The 21,683-nt window shown below is 35.5% G+C and overlaps 1 protein-coding gene across 4 annotated transcripts in view; it reads left to right on the top strand.

The window, feature by feature from the left end:
- Nucleotides 1–21,683, top strand: part of CDIN1 (CDAN1 interacting nuclease 1) — a 124,073-nt gene that overhangs the window by 83,936 nt on the left and 18,454 nt on the right. For 2 of the 4 annotated variants that reach the window (XM_041396193.1, XM_041396177.1), the window contains one exon: nucleotides 15,180–15,260. The exons of the other annotated variants lie outside the window; for them this stretch is intronic. In XM_041396193.1, coding sequence (XP_041252127.1) covers nucleotides 15,180–15,260 — 81 coding nt within the window. The remainder of the gene's footprint in view (nucleotides 1–15,179; nucleotides 15,261–21,683) is intronic. 4 annotated transcript variants of the gene reach the window in all.

Raw genomic sequence — 21,683 nt, 5'->3', positions numbered from 1 at the left:
ACCGTTTAGTTGCTGACGTTATTCACTGGATGTGAATACCAAGTTGAATGTTCAAAGGAGATAGCCTTTCTTTTAGACTATCAATATATAATCCCTGAATATTAGTGCCACATAATTGCTTTATCCAATTAGAATGTAAAATCTGATGACAAACTGAAAACTTGAAAGAAAACTTCATTGGGAACTAAAGATTTGAATTGCTGTTTCATGTCATAAAGTTAGTAAAGAAAAGGAATTGTTCAGCATTCATAAAGAAGTTTGAGAAGAAATTGGAACAGGAATCAACTTTACTGTTTCCCTGGTTTGTATTACAATTGTAAGGAAATCTCTATTTTCATATAATTGTAATACAATTATATATCAATATAATGATATGATAAGTATTTATTATGCAAGTTTTCGTAAGATTTAACCAAACTAACAAATAATCATTTTGTGAGATAAGTTGATGTCATATCTGCTGTTCTCATGGAAAAAATTCAGGAAACAATCCTTCTGCCTTTTGCAGGTATACCCATCTTTTTACCTAGGACAAAATCACAGCACACAATGATCAAATGGCAGGCTTTCAACATCATTGTTTCCAAGTACAAACATGTTACACATGTATAGCAATGAATAGCTGTACTAACTTACATGTTAAAAACGTGCAAGCACTGTTTTGGCTTAAAATATTTTATTCAAATAGGATAACATATTAGCATTTACCATCAAAGATTTAAATTCTCATTGTCTCCTTAATTCAAAAGCAAAAAGCCACTTGCGGCCTTTAGGCCATGGGATAAAATCACAGAAATAGAGGGATAAAAATGCAAAATTGTCCTCACACATTCATAGTTTTCATATCTCACACTTTTTCCCCCCAATGTTTAATGACAGAAGTAGTTCAGCTGGGGTTTTAGTACTCTTTTTGAGGTAAAGAAACCCCACCCTCAAATACTATCCTTACCCCTAAGTAATCCAGTTCCTTACAGGGCAAGTCTGCAGAGAAGGAAATAGAAATAATCACGAAGAAAGCCTTTTTTAATGTGATTTTTTTTAATTCTATTTTGTGCTGTTATCTAGCAATGACTTCTGGAAAACAGCACCTCTAATGTAGTTTTACAGCATACATAATTAAACTATGGGTCTCACTGTGATTGAAAGTTATCAAAAACAAGAGGAGTACTTAAACATGATATTATAGCTATTAATGATAACAAAAAAGATTTCAGTGTTACATGAGGTGAAATATAAATACCTAGAAGATGGGAAAGACTTTTCAAAGAAATCTTTATTTGTCTTGCATAAAAGAGATGTGGACCAGATATATTGAAAATGGTATTTTGAGATTTCTGTTTCATTATATTTTTGTTCTTTTGAAGCAGACTAGTTACTATCCAGAATGAAAGACACAATTTGGAACAGTTAATTTGGTAGTTTATGTCATTATTCTCCTTAATTCTCCTTTGATTATATTATTTTTATTATGTGAGTAGGTGTTTTAAAAATATGTCATTTCTCTAAGCAGTATGGATTAAGAACAAATTCTCAGCCTGGTTTTTATATTTGATGTTTGGAGACGTTTTGTTTGTGTAGGAAGCGGCTTAGGAATGAGCTATTTCCCTCTTCTATTACACATCATCTTTGTTAGTGTTTACTATGTGTATTGAAGCTACACCTAGATGTCCTAGTAAAATATGCTAGAAATAGCTGTAGAACAGAGCAAGAGATACTTAGTTGTACAGAGTTTAATGTTCAAGTATAATAAACGAGTCAACAAATGTTTACAGTGCAGTGCAAAGAGACAGTAAGATAATATTGGTCAGCAAAATATTCACTGATCTGAGTACATCAGAAGCCTGCTAAGTTTTTCATGTTTTGACAGCTGAGATATTTAGAGGAAAATAACAGATTGCTTTTGTTAATGCTTTTTGAGAATTATTTCTAACCTTGAAAGGCAATTGGGGATAAAGAATAAAGGTGGTTTGCCAATTCAATGCGGAATTTGACAGCTTGCTAGTGAATGGAGAGAGATGATGGAAACGTGAAAGGCATGTAGGTCTTCCTCTGTAACGGTTCTCCACTTTGCAGATACAAACAAAGAAATTACATACTTAAATAGTCACACGATTGGTTTGCGGAGTTGTTTTGGATGGAGATAAACAGAGCAGACTGCGCTGATCAAATTCATGAAGAGATACTTTGCTTCTATATTTAGAGCAAATTAACATTTTTAAGGGAACTAGTCTGTGTAGATGAAATGAGAAAGCAGTAAATAATATAATGACACTATGAAGAAAGAATTAGCCAGATATAAACATTTCAGATATAAGGAGCTTCAGAGAGAACTCCAAATGAAGATTGATGAGAGGACTATAGGTGTTTTTAATAGATGAAAATGATAATGATTAAGAAAGAAGGGTGAGAAGAATAAAGCTCCACTTAGCTATGTTGGTAATTACCTAGTTACGGAATACATCTAATAGGTTGTCAGGGTACAGGCCCTGGCATTAGTTTGAACTTTCATGAGACATACCAAGGAGAAGTGGATCTTATCTATCATCCCATATGTTACTGACTTGTGTGCCATTAAAAGGGAAGAACTCAAGTGTGGCTTTAAAAGATCCGTTAAAATTGTGGCTCAAAATGTCCTTGTACCTTTTTGAACAATGAAATTTCCAGCACTGTTGGTTTGATAATGTATCCCACATGATGATAATGAGTTAACTCCCAGAGAATCTGGAGTGTCTATTCTTAAGTGGAGTGCATCAGCAGAGAGACCCCTCTTCAAACCCTCTTGCCGTGTTCTCTAGTTCATACTTCAATATTCTACCCATAAATGCAATGCCTGTCTGCATTTCACAAGACCTGTGGAAATGCACTGAATGAGTAAGGTAGATGTACTCACTGAAGTTGTGCTTAAGCTAGAGTTTCTAAATAAGATTCTCCTGTGTAAGATTTAAAGAGGCTAAGCTCATTGCACTTGGGAACTTCCTTGAACAGCTGTAGAAGAGTTCTGGAAAATAATTTATAAGATATACAATTGCAATTCTAAAACAAACCCCAAATACCCAGCAGCAGGAAAGCCATTTTCAGACTGAAGCATTTTGGAAGCCCTGGGCCTGTGAAACCTAGAGTAAAGGAGTACATTGAGTCCAGGGGAGGTTTGCATACCCTTCTGCTTGCAATACCAATGATACTAACTTTTTTTAATTAAAGTCATAGAAATTTGGTGGTGGAAAACTCAGACAAAAATAACTAAACTGTACCTTTGTTAATGAAATAATTTATTGTGCTAGTTGTTTCTTATTTTGGAGCAACTCTTTTTTTCTGTGGCATATCCAAACTTTAGCTGTGATACCATCCTGAACTGCAACCTGCTGATTAAATTTATGAGCCTGGAGATTATGTTGGTCATGGAGGATGCAAGAATAGCAAGAGAAATATTCTACCAAAACCATACTGACTGTAGCCAGATTTGGAAAGTAATCATCTTCACACTATTAGAGACTGGTCTGCAGATAGCAAGTTTCATGTCTACCATCCTACATTACAGATAACTGGCTTTGTTCTTTTCCCCATCCTGACACTGGTAGTATTAGAACACCACATTATGTATTTGATGGGGAAACGCTAGTGCTGCCATTTGACAGGGTACTAGGGTTTTTGATTCAAATGTTTTTGATCTAAATCATGATACTGTTTGACTCGTAGGCCTGAAGATAGAATGAGAAACACTCTGCAGTGTTTCAGAACTGAAATAGAAAATAGCTAAGAAAACTCTTACTTTGAGATTTAATGAGATAAACCTGATTTCAGAAACTCATGAAACCTTAAAAAAATTTAGGGAAGGCAGTGAAGGCAGTACAAGGAGCTTTACATTAAGTCACAGCTGTTACTCGATCCCCTTTGCTTTCTGCATTCATAGCATAGACTGCACAAAGCTTATGGACTTTATGAAGCTGCATTTCTGCATATGGAAACAATTCTTCTGGTACCACAGTGCACTTCTCTGGATTCTGATCTTTTCCAGATCAGTAGTTAGTATATGATGTTACAGGACAATGCAAATTCCATTGACTTCATCAAAATGTGTATGAAGTGTACCTGTGTATCAGGCGTAGTCTCACAGAGAGTTAGTAATAGGTTTTCATTGTCACCTTAGCAGAAGATGTGTGGTGCTTTTGTTTCCTTTACTTGCACACTCATTTTAATGTGTTTTCTCAGTTCTCTTTGGGCTTTAATAAAATGTTTTAACTCAACATGACACACATCTTGATAGTACCAACTCTAAGTTTGCTACTTTTACCAATAAGCCCTATTAAGTTATTTCTCTAGTCAAAATACTTAAAATATTTTTGAAACTTTAAAGTACTTGTGGGATCTGTCATGTGGACTATCTGATTTTTCACTTGGAGTTTCTGGAACTATTTGCAGCTTTTAAATAAATGTATATCCTTCATGTGCTTTAGAGCATCAGTTCTTAAATTTCTCTTTCTAAATCCATACGATGCCACTTTTTAAGAGGGAAAAAATACCTTCTAATTTTATGATCAGCTTCAGCTGGACATGACATTTTGAAGAGCTCATGCTTTGAATAAAAGGGAAGAGAAAAAATAATTGTGAAAATGCTTACAGATAAGCATTCTTAAAACATGTGAAATTATTTTGTGTAAATAAAGAAAATTAAATCAGGACAAATCTGGGGGAAAAAGAGAAGAAAGAGGTGAAAAAGGAAAGTATTGGGATAGTGAGTATGTGATTTCCTCTTTCTGTTGTTAACAGGAATTTAAGCCTTGCCTACTACAAAACTCTAGAGTATGTGTGTGTTGTGGAAACAGAGCAGTCTCTTGAAATCAATGTAATTGACTCCTTTGATCTGTGTATAGTGCAATCTGGCTATTTTATGTGTGTTTGTCTCTGCAGAAGAGGAAAAAATGAGATTTTTTTTCAGCAGTTATGTCTCTTCATGCTTTGAGGTGATACTTTCCAAAGTCTGAGTTTAAAGCCCTTTCATTTAAAGTCTAAGAACAATACTACTGTTAGTAGTCATATTTCATCTGATTGTGGGAGGAAGAAGAAACACAATTTCCGCATGAAAAATAACATTTTTTCTCCACTTCCAGAATAAAACATTAACACAATAAAACATAATTGTTACTTGCCCAGAAGCCTGTGCATGGTGCTTGAGCTAGAACAATAAATAGTATGGAAAATGCTAATTTTTATAGCATTCTCTGGATGAAATAATTGCTTTTCTAGAGACAGTGAGTACTTAGCCACTAATTGCATTGGATGGACTTTTACCTCCTTGTGTCAATGGTTCCTAATGGAACTTTCCTCCTTTGTGACATCTGGTTTGCAAGTCTTGGCTTCAAAACAAGAGGTACATCATTTGTTATTTAGGAATGACTAGGAGCCTAGTAATTGAAAAATTCACAAGAAACCTTTTAACACAAAATTCTAAAAGTATCATAGGTGCTGATAACGTATTTGTGTACTCTGGGATTCACTGTTCTTGTCAAAGCTTTGTATCAAATTCAACATGATGATCTTGTGTTTCAGAGTCAAATTCTAAATTTTGTTTTAACAGTTTTACAAGAACCACTACATTGGAGTTACACTGTCTTGTAAACCAGCTGACCAAAGTACAGTTTCATGTATTGGTGACATTAATGCTGAAGGAATTATTGAAACCTGAAGGAAAGTTATTCTGCAAACTGCAAACACTCAAGCACAAAGTGCCCATGCATTGCTTTGTTGTGTTTGTCCTTTGAAAAAAAAACCGTTTCATTCAAAAAATTGCATCATCAAATTTTAAATTTGAAATACAATTAATTTCATGAATCATATGGGTAACTTAAAGGTTACTATGGTAACATTGTCATGTATTTTTCAGTTACTTTAAGTAAGAACTATGTAATAAAGAGATGACTAATCATCAAAGTGCTGTATGCAAAGTAGGTAATGTTACGACAATTTGTGGACCCTTTTCAGCACACAGTGATCAGTTTAAGTGCCTAACTTAAGTGCCTGTCTTGCTTGCCCATGATTTTTGTACTTAAGACATTTCTATACATATAGTGGAATTTCTGAATGAATATTTCAGAGGTTTTAATAGATGTAATATTATTAAGTGTCTTTGAAACCTGTATATTATGTTACCTAGTGGATGCAGCACTTGGGGATGCATGTTTTAATGCATCTAGGGTTTTTTTTAAAATGTGGATGAAATTGAGGTTTAATTCTAAAGATGCAGAATGAACAGAATTGATTATGGAACAGGAAATTGTAAGAAACTGAGACGTTCTATTTTTGTCTCTTCCAGGGTGCAGCTATTGTGGGTTTGGGTGGAAGAGAAGTTTTGCTTTTTAAGATACGTGAATACTCCATATGCAATTTTTAACCTGACAGGATAAACTGATTTTCTGTTTTAAAATCTGAAGTTATAGGACATATAACTTCAAAGTGAATAGTGAATCAGAGCTATGTTTATCCCTCTTATATGTCAGAGTTTAAGTGCAATGTTTTATGTATACAGTCATCATGACAGTTAAAAAGGCTATAAAGAAAAGCAATTATATAATTGCTTTAAAGAATTAAGTAGCACAGATAAAGGCTTTTAGAAACTACAGAGCAGTTTTAATAATTATATCACCCGAAGTAAAGCTGCAAAATTATGTCCTAATTATTTGCAATGAGTAATTATCTATAAAGTTGTAAGCTTTAAAGATTTTATGAGAGAGTAAGGGAGTTCTTTGATTTATTTTTTTTCCCCACACACACTAAAACAATACCCCATCATTTTCTATTTTAGCAGTTTTCACAACTTAAACATTAAATTCTTATTGTTGCTTTCTGTTATATTAGTAGTGTGTGTTTTGCAATTCTAATCTTCACGTTTTTCTTTCTTTATCACCGAAGCAGGCCTTTTGAAGCCAGGGAATTTTTCATAGCAATATTGACAGTGTTCGCATTTGCATGATGACAGCCAAGGAATGGAGCAGTAATTTTTGAAATTGCAGAAGTATTTAGAACACTGATAAAAGCTGAAATATATTTTTGATGGATTGAAGTTAAGCATACATGATTTTTCCTGCTGTCAAAGGCTCTGAATTTAGTGAATATTTGCCTGCTGTGAGAATGCAAGATTAACATCACAACCATCACCCGGGCACCCAAACCCTGCAATTTAATAGCTTTTTAGGTTCTTTCCTTTTTCTAAACAGCAATTAATCTCATTTTAGTACAATTTTCTCGTTTCTGAAGTCGCTCATTGAATCGCTGTTTTGTTCATATTTGGCTTCAGCTCCTCTGCATAGTCATTAAAGTCCCAATTAATGTCACCTTTAGCTGAAGAGTACTCATTTTTATTGAGAAAATGACAGTTGCTGCCATGAGTAGTGCAGTGTAATATACATTAATTGCCCTGTAACACTGGTAATTACGAGTTTTTCAAGCCTCTCAGTAAACTGTCATGCCTAGACAAGACTGTGCTAAAATAGATTACTCATTAGGGAGACCTGTCCTGTTTTCTGGTGGGTTCTTAGTGCTGGTTTAAAAAAAACTTGAGTTTGAACAAATAGTTGCCAAAAGCAATTTCCTACAACAGCATGTCTGTGTTCGGTTTTCCAGCCATCACTTCAGCCTGCGGTCAGCAAACAGACAGGGTGCTGTGGATGCTAGAGATGTCGAGATTTTTATTTAGGTGGATCACAAGGATAAGCTTAGCAATGTGTAATTCAGTGCTTAATATAAATGTTATTAAAGCTGCCTTTTTCAGTGTTTGGTTTGGAACAGGTCTACCTGGCATTTTAGAAGAGCAGTCAACATCATCAATATTTTATGCTCTGAAAGACTGTCCAAGCAGCTGGAATTACTAAACCTGTTCTCAGATAATTCTGTGGAGAAACATCAGGGATTATGTTGTATATTATGTGGAATAATTATCAGATCTTTCAGGAGCTGTATGGCATCACAAGATGTATATTTTAAAAAACATAGGGAAAAAATATGTGGAAATAATTTGGTTAATATTGTGACACTTGGCAAATGAGGCTTTGATGCATGTGCTATTAGAAGACCCACCTGCTGATTGACTTGGGAAATGGTAGGGAGCAAGGAATGTATTTCACTGCTTTCTCTTTCTGTTGCTCTCCTATGTTATGTTTGTTTTTAAGGACAAAATAGTCTCTTTTAAAGCTCATTGTGGCATTGAGCTGACAAAAGAAAACCTTTGTTTTATCTTTGTTATAACACCTGCTTTAGGCAATCTGCTCTTTTGTGCTCTCTCTAAATGAATTTTGTCACAACCTTTCATATTCTTCTGTGGTGATGAGCTAATGAAAGTAGATAGTACAATTTGTGCTGACCAGGTAGCAACTGCCAGCCTGCAGCTGAGAATAGTTCCAATAAATAAATAAATAAATAAAATATAGCGTTATATCACTGATTTATCCATTACATAACATTAATAGTGAGAAACCTTGGTGTGTTTATCTGTTTGTATTGGTGTGCATTTATCGAATTGTTTATGACAAGACTAATTGGGGTAATTGCAGACACTGAAATTACCTGTCAGCTATATGTAACCACACTCCCTTTCTTTCTGACAAATGATGACAACTGAGGGACCCCGTAGCATTACTCATGATGGCTTTTCGAGTGGTAATAAGGACAATAGGGGCCCTGGCTAATTTGACATGGACAGCCTTCACAACAAGAAGCCAGCTAAATGACTTGTCAGTAGGGGAAAGAAGTCAGAAAAGTAATGGAGTCCCCCATGGCGCTCTGACAGGGAGATGAGGCAATTTCAGTGGAAAGTGAAAAGGCTTCAGTTTGTCAAGTATTTAGAACAATCAGAGAACAGCTAGAGGCTGGAACCTGACAATAAATTTGTGAACCATGGTAGCAGTTTCATATAGGTCAGTTATTTCATAATGGCTGTGAAGCTTTCAGAGGTTTCTGCTTTCGTAGCATACTTCACATCAGCCAACTGGTGCTTTGTCACCTTAAATTTGTGCTTCACTTTACACAGTAGGAATAATGGTTAAGGTTACAGAGGAACGGCAGTGTAAGACAGCATGATCTGCAGACACCAATCTGTTGAAAAGTAAACAAAAATTTAGATAGTAATACTGTGATTGCATCGATTACAAGCTAGCGGTGTTAACATGTACCTTCTGATTTTGGCCTGCATCCTTTTTATAGATAAGTAAAGTACTTAATTTCTCATGGACAAAACCAATGAAACAAAAGCCTCTGGTCATATCCTTTCTCCCTACTGAGCAGTTAAAATTTCTTAAGGTTCATTTCCTGATGCTTGTTCTTGAAAGTATTCTGGTTCTATGGTTTTGACATCTGAGACACTGTTACTGATGATACAAAAGAATTGTGATTTTTTTTTTTTTTTGACTGCTCAACAGATTTTCCCATGTGTTTTTTAAAAAATCACAACCTTTCAGAATTAAATACCACTTCTCTGTCCCAGTGATAGGAGGTCTTTTTATCTATGGCTTCAGGAGTCCGTTGGTTGGTGTTGTTGGTTGAGGGGCTTTTTCATATCAGTGGTTCTTACTCGTTTATTTTTGTTGAGATAAAAGTCAAAGTATGAGTAAAGCATTGTTTCAGTACCACACTGTGCCTTCTGAACTCCTGATGCAGGCCCCTGAATTCTTTAAATGTGTTTATGAATTGAGCACAGATTTAGTGAGAAGTATCAATTTGTCTTTTTTGGAAGGGATTATTTTGTTAGTAAATAGGATTGAATATATTCATTTTACTGTTTTTCTTAGATTCTGACTCCTTCATTTTACCAAATATTCTGTTTCTTGGAGATTTTAAAGCTAGTGCAGAGTTTTTTGTTTTCTCTCTTGCATAAAGGTCTTAGAATCAAACCTTTCTGTGCCGTATTTAAAAAGTTAAGACTGCTTTATTGACACATGTCCTGCTCCCCCATCCGTGTCCATCACCCTTTCCTCATTTTTTCCAGAGTTATGCTCTTGCTCTTGAGTTTCATCACTCTGATTTGAAGGAAACTTAATTTAGGCCAGCCAAGAACTTGGCCCTTGATTCCCAGTATCTGAACCTTTCTTGTTTTGTAATGATTTTGCTGAGGAAATATGCTGGTAAATTGAAGGAGCTTGTCATTTTGCAAGATGGGTCATTGAGTTAGAGGTAATAAATGTATTTCCCCTCTCCACAAAACAAACAAACAAAAAAGCCACTTCACTCAAATGAAGTGATCTTTTATGCATAGTATGTGCACACTTGAATCTCATTTATTCTGGTTGCTTGTCCTACGTTTTTATCTAAGTTTGCCAAGTATTCTTCCTATTTATTTTCTTGGAAGTTTCTCCAGCATAATTAAAGAAATTATTGACAACTGCTAAAGCATCTATTAGCACATGGGTCCGTGGTTGGTGTCATGGTCAAGATTTTGGGATGTTTGATAATGGGATGATCTACACAGCACCAAGCTTGCTGGCATCAGATGGGATTCATCTTTCTCTAGAAAAGAAGAGGGTCTTTGGGTTAATTGGGCTCAAGGACAGAGCTTCCCCCTCTTATGATAAAGGGAGGCAATAAGATCAGGCTCGCCTGTGATAAGCTGTGGAATGACATGCCAAGGTTAGATGGGCATGATGCTTGCTCTGCGCAAGAGAAGTTGCCCTCTAAATCAGAGATGGATTGAGTGTGAAGAACTCTTTCCGAAAAACAGCCACAAGCAGGTTGAAAGCTTATGGGTAAGAATCAAACACCAAGGCAGCAAAGGGAATATTGTGGTTGGTGTCTGCTACAAGCTGTCCAGTCAAGGGGAAGCTATTAATGAGCCCTTGTTGCTCCAGCTACAGAAGGCATTACACTCACAGGCTCTTGTCCTGCTGGGGGAGTTCAGCCACTCCAGTATCTGCCGGAAAAGTAGTACAGTGAGCTGTGGACAATCCTGGAGATTCAGTAATGCATAACTTCTTGAGCTGGGTAATAGACAGCCCTACCAGAGGGGAGGCAATACTGATGGTCACCAATGCAAGCAACCTAGTAGGAACATCAAGATTCGAGTGGGATAAAGTGCAGCCTGGGGTTAAGTAATCATGCACTGGGGAAGTTTGCAGTCCTGAGGAATACAGGTCAGGCAAAGAGTAAAGACCAGACCCTGAATTTTTAGGAAATCAAACTTCAAGGAGTTCGTCAGTAGGAGTCTCTGGGAAACTGCCCTAGGGGATAGGATGGGAGTTGAACAGAGCAGAACAGAGTTGTCAGATCTTTAAAGACTCTTTCCACAGAGTGCAAGAGCTCTCCATCCCCGCACCTGAGAAATCAGGCACAGAAGTCAAGACTGGCATGGCTGAGTGAGGACCTGCTGGTCAAAGTAAAGGGCAAAAAGCAAATGCACAGACAGTGGAAGCAGGTACAGGTACCCTGGAAAGAGCATAGGGATAGTGCATGGTTGTGTAGGGATAGGGGCTGGAACTTTGCAAAGGATACAAAGACTAACAAGAAGGGCAGCTACTGGTATGTCAGTCAGAAAGGGAAGGTCAAAGAAAATGTTTTTTATAAAAGTATGGGTTGTATTTCAATTGCACCAGGAGTGTGGTAGACTTTTTCTCAATGTAGTGACAATACCTTGATCTTCTAACATTGCTGGCTAAAAAGTATCCTTCATAATGCCTTTTATAGCTTTCCTTCAATAAGAGATTTCATTACTAAGTTTGGTTTAGGAGGTATTTTCAGTGCTTTCATCACATTTAGTGGCTGGTCTTAGAGGAAGAGGATTTCTTTTTTTATGTTTGTTTTTAATTTCTTTGAAGACCATTGCGTATTTCATTTCTCACAAAATATATTAAAACTTAGGAGAACTGACAGAAGTTATGCCTTGTAGCAAGAAACACCTATTTGAGAAAGAATGAGAACAATTTAATTCTGATGAAGAACATAGAAGAATATTTCATTATACAGTGGATTAATTTAGCTAAATATAGAAATCTCAGGATCAAAAAAGTCATGACAAGTTATTCTTTGAAAAGTTTTATCTAGAATAGATAATATTTGTAGCAACTTGAATAATTGTACTCTTCAATGAAAGTCAAATGGAAAATGCTGTTTAAATTCTGAAAGGAATTAAATAGACATATAAGGTTTTACATGGAATTTGAGGGAAACATGGTGACTTTTTTCCATTATCAGACCTTTAAATACTTGTCAGGATTCTGTGTTGCTGTGTGCTTAGGACTTCTTATAAATATTGCCATTATATAATGCTGCATGGGCCTATGTTAGTATGTTCAAAAGTACAACGTAAAATCAGTGAAGAAAATGCTTTTTTTCCCATGGAAAGTTATGCATAAATAGTAAATATCTGGGTTTTTTAATTCTTTCTCCATCTGACTAAAGTATAACCAATATAGCCAATGACAATCTCGATTCCTGGATTGAGTATCACTGGAATAAAAATGCAGAACAAAAACATTTATACCAAAACTGGAAACAGATCTGTGCATATCAACTGTATTTCTGTTACAGCAGATACTGCCACATGGGTTTAGGGGATCTGTATGCCATTCTGTTCTGTGTTTTCTTAAGTGTAAAGTCATCTGCAAATATAAAACCCTTTCCACCTATACTCTGCCCATTACTTTGAATTAATGAAATCAAAGGGGATAATAAAGCATTTTAGTTTTCATGGCTGCTAAATCAGATTTTTTTTTAAGTTCACAGCCATTAGGAAAATTTCCTATTCTGCCCTATTTCTTTATTAAATTGTAGAAGGAGATGTTTTTACAGGAGTAAAATATACCATGTTCAATTGAAAATGCAGAGCTCTGTCATCCAAAAAAATACATCTAGGACCTTTTATACTGTGTAATGCTGGCTGCGCATTCTACATTCTTGCAATGTATTTATTTATTTTATTCCAAAGAAGCAGTCACTGCCCATGTACTAGCAGATATAAATAAGTGATGGAAAACCTGGGGCAATATATAGGTTGCAATATAAACAGCTTTACACAGAGGGGAAGTAAATGTGGTTAGATATGATTAAACTACATATAACCAAGACTTTGTATGTTTTTGGTAAAAATTTTAATTGCAAAAGAAATGCAAATTATGTGAACTGCACTTCCCCAATATGTAGTCTTAATAATCCTCTAAACCTTCCAATCCAGTAAGTATAATAATTAATTTGCTTTCTCCATATGTGCTTTTGTTTCTCAGGAAACTAAGGAAGTAGGTTGACCATGAATTAAATAGGCAGTGGTACTCAAAAACCAGGAGAAGCATCTTCCAGATAGAAGGAAAAAAAACAACAAAAGTCAGTTTTTCTGGTTGGTCCTCCAATACAAGATGGAAATCCATAAGTTAGTGTATTCTATGCTTGAGTATCAAAAACACAGTCTTTTTTAATGGAAGGTAGCATGACTGTTTATTTCTTTAAAATAAAGAAACACTCTGTTAACTTTATTTAACCCAGCATTGTCATCTTTGGCTAATCCAAGTTGAACAGTTTACTTCCTACTCAAGTTTCCACAGAAGTCTAAAACCCAGGAAATGCAAGAGATAATCATATATGTGCCAAAAATGTAGATAGTCTGTTATTTTGTAGGTAGTTGAGATGGAAGAAATATATGTATGCATGTAAATACATTTATTGACGAATAATGATACATAATCTGTGAAATAGTGATACATAACTTCACACTTCATAAGTGAAAATCTTCATGGGTACTACAAGCATCTTTCTTATATCATCAAGTGTAAGATCTCAGCACTGATCTGAGATGATGGTAGTAATTAGGAACCGGGTCACTAGGTCTCCCTGTCAATTTTACTGTACTGTCATTCCGTAATAGTCAAAAAGGGTGGATGGGTTATGTTTTATACAGAGTGCAGATTCATATGTAATGTCTGGAGACACATGTAACTATCAGTAGAAGATGGAATTAAATAAATTAATCTGATTAAATATGGTATACATGAAAAGTCTCTCCTAGTTACTGTATGTATTATTAAACTGCCATTCCAGCAGCTGGCAAAGCTTGGTACTCAGATACTTGGAAATAATCAATGCACATACTCTTGGAAACAATCAACTGCATTTAGGAACAATATTGATAACTAAAATGCCATTTGCTATTTTTATTTGGGTTTCTTCTATTTATATTGTAACTTAACTACTATCTTAATTAGTTTTAACTTAGTTCAATTGGAAGTAGTAAAACCTACTTACCTAATAAGTGACACATGTCATAGAGACACATACAACCTCCTTATTTCCTCTAGGTCAGTCATGCATGAACTAATGAACTGAAGTTTTGTTTCTCTACATATTTTAAGAAAACGAATGCAATTTAATTTGTCCTTTTCCCCCCTCCCCAAATCAAAACACAGATGCAAGCTTTTTCTTTTTTCCCTAACTGCATTCTTAACTGTTAAAATATCCTAAAGCACTTGATCACGTTGCATTTTAATTTCCAAATCATGTGTTGTATTAGTGAAGTGCACATGTTCCTGATTTCAGCTGAAAGTTCTCAGTCTGTTTAGCAGAACACCAGGCTGGCATGAACAAGGTCCTTGCTAGGTCAAAGGCCTGAAGTTTACATCTTTCTTAAATCTGACTTTTGTAAAAACGTAAGAAGCGCGGGTCAGGGCAACTAGCTGATGGCATTGCCTCTTACAGCCGCTGATTAGATTAGCCCAACATTTATCAACTACACAGGGACTAACACTTAACCTTTTACTGAAGAATTTTGATGTATCCTTATTTTTTAATGAGGATGTTATTGTCCCAAAGTGTTCCTTAAAGCTTTAGTGCAGATTTTTTCTCCCATTTAACTGACTAACAGGCTTTAAATGCTTTATAATTCAAAGTGTCATGTTTATAATTGTGCTTTGTTTTGAGGGTAGAGGTTGAGTAATTTTGCCCTGGAACAATGTTTTTCTAACTATTATTATTTTATCTGTTCAGTTCTAAGATTTTGCTTGTATGTGTTCTATTTACCTAAATTCCAAAATGTAATTTATAGTTAGCTTGAATGCTAGTTGTTTTTTTAATCAAAATCATTAACTGAGAAATATTTACAATAAGATTTCTTTTTAGAAAATATGCAGTAACTTACTACTATGGGTTTACCTATTATCTGTTAATCATATTGGACTGTAATCACCTGAGTTTTGAAAACTAATTCACATCTTTGCCAGGAGAAAAGTTGCCTGTGATTCCACATCTTGCAGTCCTGGATTCAAGGTTTTCCTTCCACTGGGAATTGGAATTCGGGGCCTGTAAGTGACATATTTTGTCAGTTACAAGTGTGATCATCTCACCAGAAAGCTGAGCTAATCCCAAATTTGCAGTTTGATTGGAATAGTTACAGCTCTTGCTGTGAGAAAGCGGCAGGCAGGTAACAAAGTACCGTGATCATGGTAAATGCAGGATTATGCAATTTCTGCGTAGGCAACAAGATCTCAGTGCCATACTGGGATGAGCTACAGGCAGCTGGGGACTGTAGTCACTATGGATCTGCGCTGGGATCATCCAAGTCCCAGGATTGGCCAAAACAGATTACAGCAGTGCAAAACTGTGATCTAACACTTGGGGTATCAATAACCTAGATATAAAAAAACTGAAATAACATTATGAGTGTTCTGTAGTAGAGTATTTAGATATAGTATAATGTCTACAAGGAGAAGTAAAAGCAGTAGGTCACAAAAAGTTTTTCCATACTGCTTTTACCTTGGCATGTTTCTATTAAATAGTAGCATTAACTAACTTTTGCCTGCTATGGTTTAGTTTTGTAAATCCTGAGAAGTTATTGAGCAGCTGGAACATAAAACCTATTACTGGCCTTTGTCTCCATGCATGCTACTTTGTGTTGCAGACATCAAGTGAACACAGATTGCCACAGGACTCCACATCAAGAGTACAAGTTAGGTATGAGGGACTTGATTAGCACATGGAGTGTGTGACCACATTTCTCTACCATGCACTAAAGTGCACTGATAATAATGAGGACCATCAGCAGGCTAGAATAATATCTGCTGTTTCTCCTACTTAAAATGTATAAAAGCTCCAATCTGAACAATTACTTTCTCTCATTGCTCTCTAAGTATGTGGAATGAGAATTTCTACAGAGGCCAAATTTCATAAAAGGTGGTTGTAGGGCATAGGTCTTTTTCATTACTAGCAACATTATTGTCTCCTTCCTATGTTAATGTGATGTCAGTAAAGAAATGCTCAGACTCATGAAATTAAGACTCAGACTCATGAAAACTAGAAAATATACTGTTTGAACACTGTTGTTTCCTGGAAAGAAAAAAAGAAGTGGGGAGGTAGGGAGAAATTCTTGTTTATGTGCTCCTGATTTCTTAAAACCAGCTTTGAGAAGTAGCAGTATTTTCAGTCTGGTCTTCACTTGCCCATAGTCTGTGTACTTCAGCTCCATGCCCTAGCTCTAGCCTGGGTATTTCATAGCAGTAGACTACCATATCCATATCTGTGTAAGCAAATTGTTCTTGTTATGGCCCCACTAGTAAAATCACTTATCTTAGAACAGTATTCCAAGCAGTATCTAGGGATGGAAAAGTAGCCTGACAGCAGTAATGGCACAAATCAAGACACAACTTAATACCAAACATAAAAGTTCCATTAATCTGGAAGAGAAACAGCAGAAGAAAGACTTGCTTTTTTTTATTACTGAGTCTCATGTTATCTAGTCATATGTCAAAAATTTATTTTCCTGCTTAAATTAACCCTTTGATATAGCCAGATGACTTCAAAATAGAATTATTTTGAATCAGTTGAGTTACTCAAAGCAAATGTTTCCTGAAAACATTGTTTCCTAAAATTAATTAGATGCTTTGTAGATATTTAATCTTAGCACTTATTTCAGTCTCGCTGTACATTACAAAGTTAATTTGAATTTAATTTATTATAATTGAAAGTGGTTATTTTATTGTTAGCAAGTAAAATGCAGAACAGACAAAATGTTTAGGTTTAGTCACATTGTGGTTACTGGAAATTAATATACTGCATTTTAAATAAATTGATGTAGTTTGAAATTTCCCAGATCCTGGAAATTAATAATCCTGTTTTATGAAAAATGCATCCAGTATGATGAAACCTGAGTATAAAAAAAGATGGATGTATTCTTTAGCGCAGAAAAAATGGTGGATCTTTGCTGTTGGAACTGGAACTATCCAGTGTAGTTTCAAAACACAAATGTAATGGTAAAATGGTTTAAAAAAAAAAAAAGTAATTGGCTTCTATAAGCTAATACTGCTGGGGGTGAAAGGTCGAGAGAGGAAGCCATGTGAGGAGCAGCTGGGATGGCTTGGTCTGTTCAGCCTGGAGAAGAGGAGACTGAGGGGAGACCTCAGTGCAGCTACAACTTCCTTGTGAGGGGAGGAGGAGGAGGAGGGGCAGGCACTGATCTCTTCTCTGTGGAGCCCAGTGACAGAACCTGAGGGAATCTGAAGCTGTGTCAGGGCAGGTTTAGGTTGGATATCAGGAAAAGATTCTTCACCCAGAGGGAAGTTGGGCACTGGAACAGGCTGCCCACGGAAGGGGTCACAGCACCAGCTTGACACAGCTCAAGAAGCATTTGGACAATTTCATGTACATGGTCTGGTCATTGTTAAAATTATGTAGAAGAAGATGTAGAAATGATGTATATGATGTAGAAGATACTAAACAATCTTATACTTTCCTTCTTAAAGCAGCTAAAGTATTATCTTCTAAATTAGGCACTTTGTGTGATCAGGCACTATCAGTAGAAGAGAAACAAGTGCAGTCTGCAGTACATCTTGTTGTGTTCATCCTAATGTAACCAAGAGCAAATGGGCTAAATATGAGCAAATACATTGGTTTTCTCAAGGTACTTCAGTGGTTAAACAACTGGGAGAAAGTTCTTTAAGCTTAAAGAGAGTTATAGCAGACAAAATGTTTAAAATAATTGATTGAATCAGTCTAACAAATGAAAACTTTTGGCCAGGCAAGTAATAAACTTTTAAATTTCCAGTTTTCAAAATTTATTAGTGAGAGTAAAAAACTATTTTGCAATGAACTTCAGTCACTGTAGCAAAAGTGAAGAGTGGTTGATTTTTTGCCAAGTTATAAATGTATTACAAAAATACCCATTTTAACAGTGCTTTCTGTATTTTTTTTATTCCTAAAAGTCAGTCATTCAGAAAATGTACAACTTTCTTTTTACACAATTCAGTGTCTTGCCAAAGTCAGTTTGTTCTGTAATAAAAGTTGTACTACAACATTCATATTGATTCTGCATGTATGGAATCAACTGCTAGATTGAAAGTAAGTTGTATGATCTTTTCAGTTTACAAAACAAATAAAAAAGTAGCCCAGATCAAATATTCACATTTATTTTATATATAGTATTGAACACCTAATGAAGCTAATTCTAAAAAGAAAGTATTCGCCCTCATGGAATTCAGGTAAATCTCATGAAACTGTAATGAAAAGCAGTCAAACATTGCTCTGGAAAATTACTCCTATTTATCATATGCTTTTCCTTAATCAATTTAATAAATTTACACTTTAAATTTAGTGGAAGGGGTGTGCAGGAGTGGAAGAACAAACTGTATTTCTTTTAACAGGGATTGTTCAGAAGGTAAAATGTTTGGATTGGAAAGCAGGGATGGTGCACAGATTTGGTTGTAGTATTACTCAAGTCTCACTGTGTTTACCTTGTCATGAGGAAAATCAAAATTTAGCCAAGATTGCTTTAGTATAGAGCATCCCATCATAAGCATATCCTTTTCTACCTACATATACATTTATTCATGTGTATGTATGCATGTCTATAACGGTTCCTGTTTTTTATGTTACCACAGTAATATATAAATCATCAGGTTAGTGCTATTCTGACTTTATTTCCTGGGAATCTTTTAATATATAATTTATAAACAACTTTTAAGTTAAAATATAGGATAGAGAGCTGGAAAATAAGTATTGAGTTGAAGTTCTCTGTCTGAAAATGTTTCATTTGTTATTAAGCTTACCTCCAATTTGGTAGTGTTGTGCAGTGGGCAATTTAATGACTTGTCATTTTTCTACCTTTTAAATTTGGGTTGTTTTAATATATGGATCAGTCTTGCACTTTTTGAAGTCTAAAAGTGGATAACATTGTTCGTGGAGCTCAGACTTGCTGCTAATTTTTTGGTGTGTTTTAACATATCCTGCCAGCTGAGCCATTAAAGCTCAGCCATTAAAGCAGAACACTCAGAAGATATATGCATGCTTGAGTGTATTAACAAAGACAAGCAAGTACTAAAATCTGAAAAGCTTCATCAGACTGCAGTGGAGATATGTTCATTTCTGCCAAACCTTCCTTTTGGTTACTGGATGTCAAAATGACCTGTTTCTTTGATTTCTTATAGTACTTTTCTTTCTTTTATTTAAAAATAATCTTTGTCACTCCAGAAAATTTGTTGAGGAATTTTTTTTTTGTGGCTGTTGGGGGCAGTTTTGGACAGAGAACAAAGTTTTCCTAAGTTTCAACATTCCTGCTATAAAAGTCAAAGTGAAATGTCTACTTCAGTCCAGCTGAGAATATATCAATTATTTGGGTGAACTTGAAATGTTTTCTTTCCTGTAATTTTTAATAAAGCAACAACTGCAGTCCTACAATGCTGTGTATTTAATGTGGATAGCTGTTGTGGCTCTAGAGAATCATATCTCCTCCTCCGCTCTTTTTTAGTACTTCACTGGAGTTAAAGGAGACTAACCACATGCCAACATGTTAAAAGAAAGGGGAGGGGGATCAGGGGGAATGCTATTTAGTGCTGAAATATGTTTCAGCAAACTGAACTGAAAAATGTCTTCAAAAATTTCTTCATTTTGGCCAAAATGACTAAATTTTAATGTTGCTTAATCAAAACATGTTTGAGCTCTTTGTTGGGGTTAACTTCTGCATTAAAACTCTTCATTTTGAGTCTGGTGTCAAATTGAATGTTATGGGGTGAGTTTCTAAATTTTGCTCAGCCAGGTAGTGGGTGGTACAGCTCATTTCTGCATTGCTTCTCTGATATCTTTACAGTAGGGAATAACAACTGGAAAAGTAACTCCCTGGGACCAAGCTGAGTTTTGAGAACATTGCAACAGGGCTTTGTTAGAAGTACTGTTTATTAAAGATCCACCTAAGATCACCAAGTCACTGTTAACAATAATTTTAAAGAGGCATCTAATGTCATCCCTGACTTCTCAGGCAGAAAGACCAATAATCCTCAGGTGTGATTAGCAGCTGGTAATTGCAAATTTTTTTAGCTTTGAAAGCAACCTTTTTTTCTATCAAATTTCTGGAAGTACGAAGAAGCATTCATTACCTACTGTTAAATCTGGTTCTGACAAGTCATGCATCACAAATAAAATTAATGATCTACTATTATTTAGAAATTCTATATAATTTTGTTTGCATCTCATCCCATTTCTTGCATTGTTGTCAAATTGTGATATAAAAGACAAATGGAGTTGCTGATCAATGACTAAAATACCTGCTGATATAATCAAAATGGCATAAAAACAGAGTGTATGCTAGAAATTAAAATAAAGAACTGTGAGATACTGTAATGTCATGAGAGATTTCAGTACATCTGTTTACCTTCCATTCATGTAAGGGAATCATGAATGAGATGGAATACTTCAAAATGGGAGAAAAAATCTGAACTACTAAACAATATTATATGTTGAGAAAAGAGAACTTTTTGTTCATTAATGTTTCCTCTTGATTTTGAACTATTGCAATAATTTCCATGTCATCATGTGGGTCACTTTGTTTTTGCATATTGCATCCTGTGAAGTGTCAGTTGACTGTCTTAATGGACAGAGCATTATTTATGAGGTCCATTTTCTTCAATTGTATTTGGAAGGTCCCTATCAAACAGTCCAATGCCTGCAACTCCTGACTGAATGGTCAATATTTCTTCATTTGTGTTTTAGTGAGGTAATCAAAACCATTTTGCCCCCCACGTGTTGGGAAAAAGTGCCACATAGTATAAGCAGTTCTGTGTAATATATATGTATGTATTCACAACATCCTTGATATTTACTTACTTTTTTTTTTTAAGATACCATCTATTTTAATGGTTTTATATTAAACCTACAAAGACAGAGTTATTGGCCTATCCTTAATACAGTCAGTGAATTATATCTAGGCACAAAGTGATAAGTAAAGATTTTCATTCTGATCTCTGAATTTCCTTGTAGCTGTGGTTTGTCAGACCTTTAACAATACCCTAATGCCAGGGACTGGGAGGCTGTGGTTTAATATGGACTAATGCACATGGCACCGCTTTTACATTAGTATTATTTCTTTCAGTGTGTTGTAGCAAAATTGCATTTTAAAACCAGGCAAACTATTGATGTTTTTATTGAATGGAATAATTTATTAAAGAAATATTTTAGTCTGTTGACATTTCATCATCAAATAACAGTAAACATAATACACATTTCCCATAAGACCATTCTTGAGAGCCAAATATTTAGCCCTCAGATATTCTAAAGGTAGAATTGATGGCTGAGAGGCTGGACATGACCCAGCCATGGGCACTCCCAGCCCAGAGAGCCAAACGTGTCCTGGGCTGCATCCAGAGCAGCGTGGGCAGCAGGGCCAGGGAGGGGATTCTGCCCCTCTGCTCTGCTCTGCTGAGACCCCACCTGCAGGGCTGCATCAGCTCTGGGCTGCCAGCACA

The sequence above is a fragment of the Onychostruthus taczanowskii genome, unplaced genomic scaffold (genome assembly GCF_017590055.1).
Source record: "Onychostruthus taczanowskii isolate IOZ18803 unplaced genomic scaffold, ASM1759005v1 scaffold1, whole genome shotgun sequence".
NCBI classification, from domain to species: Eukaryota; Metazoa; Chordata; class Aves; order Passeriformes; family Passeridae; genus Onychostruthus; species Onychostruthus taczanowskii.
Note: the sequence above shows the minus strand (reverse complement) of the source record. Positions and strands in the feature narration are given on the sequence as shown.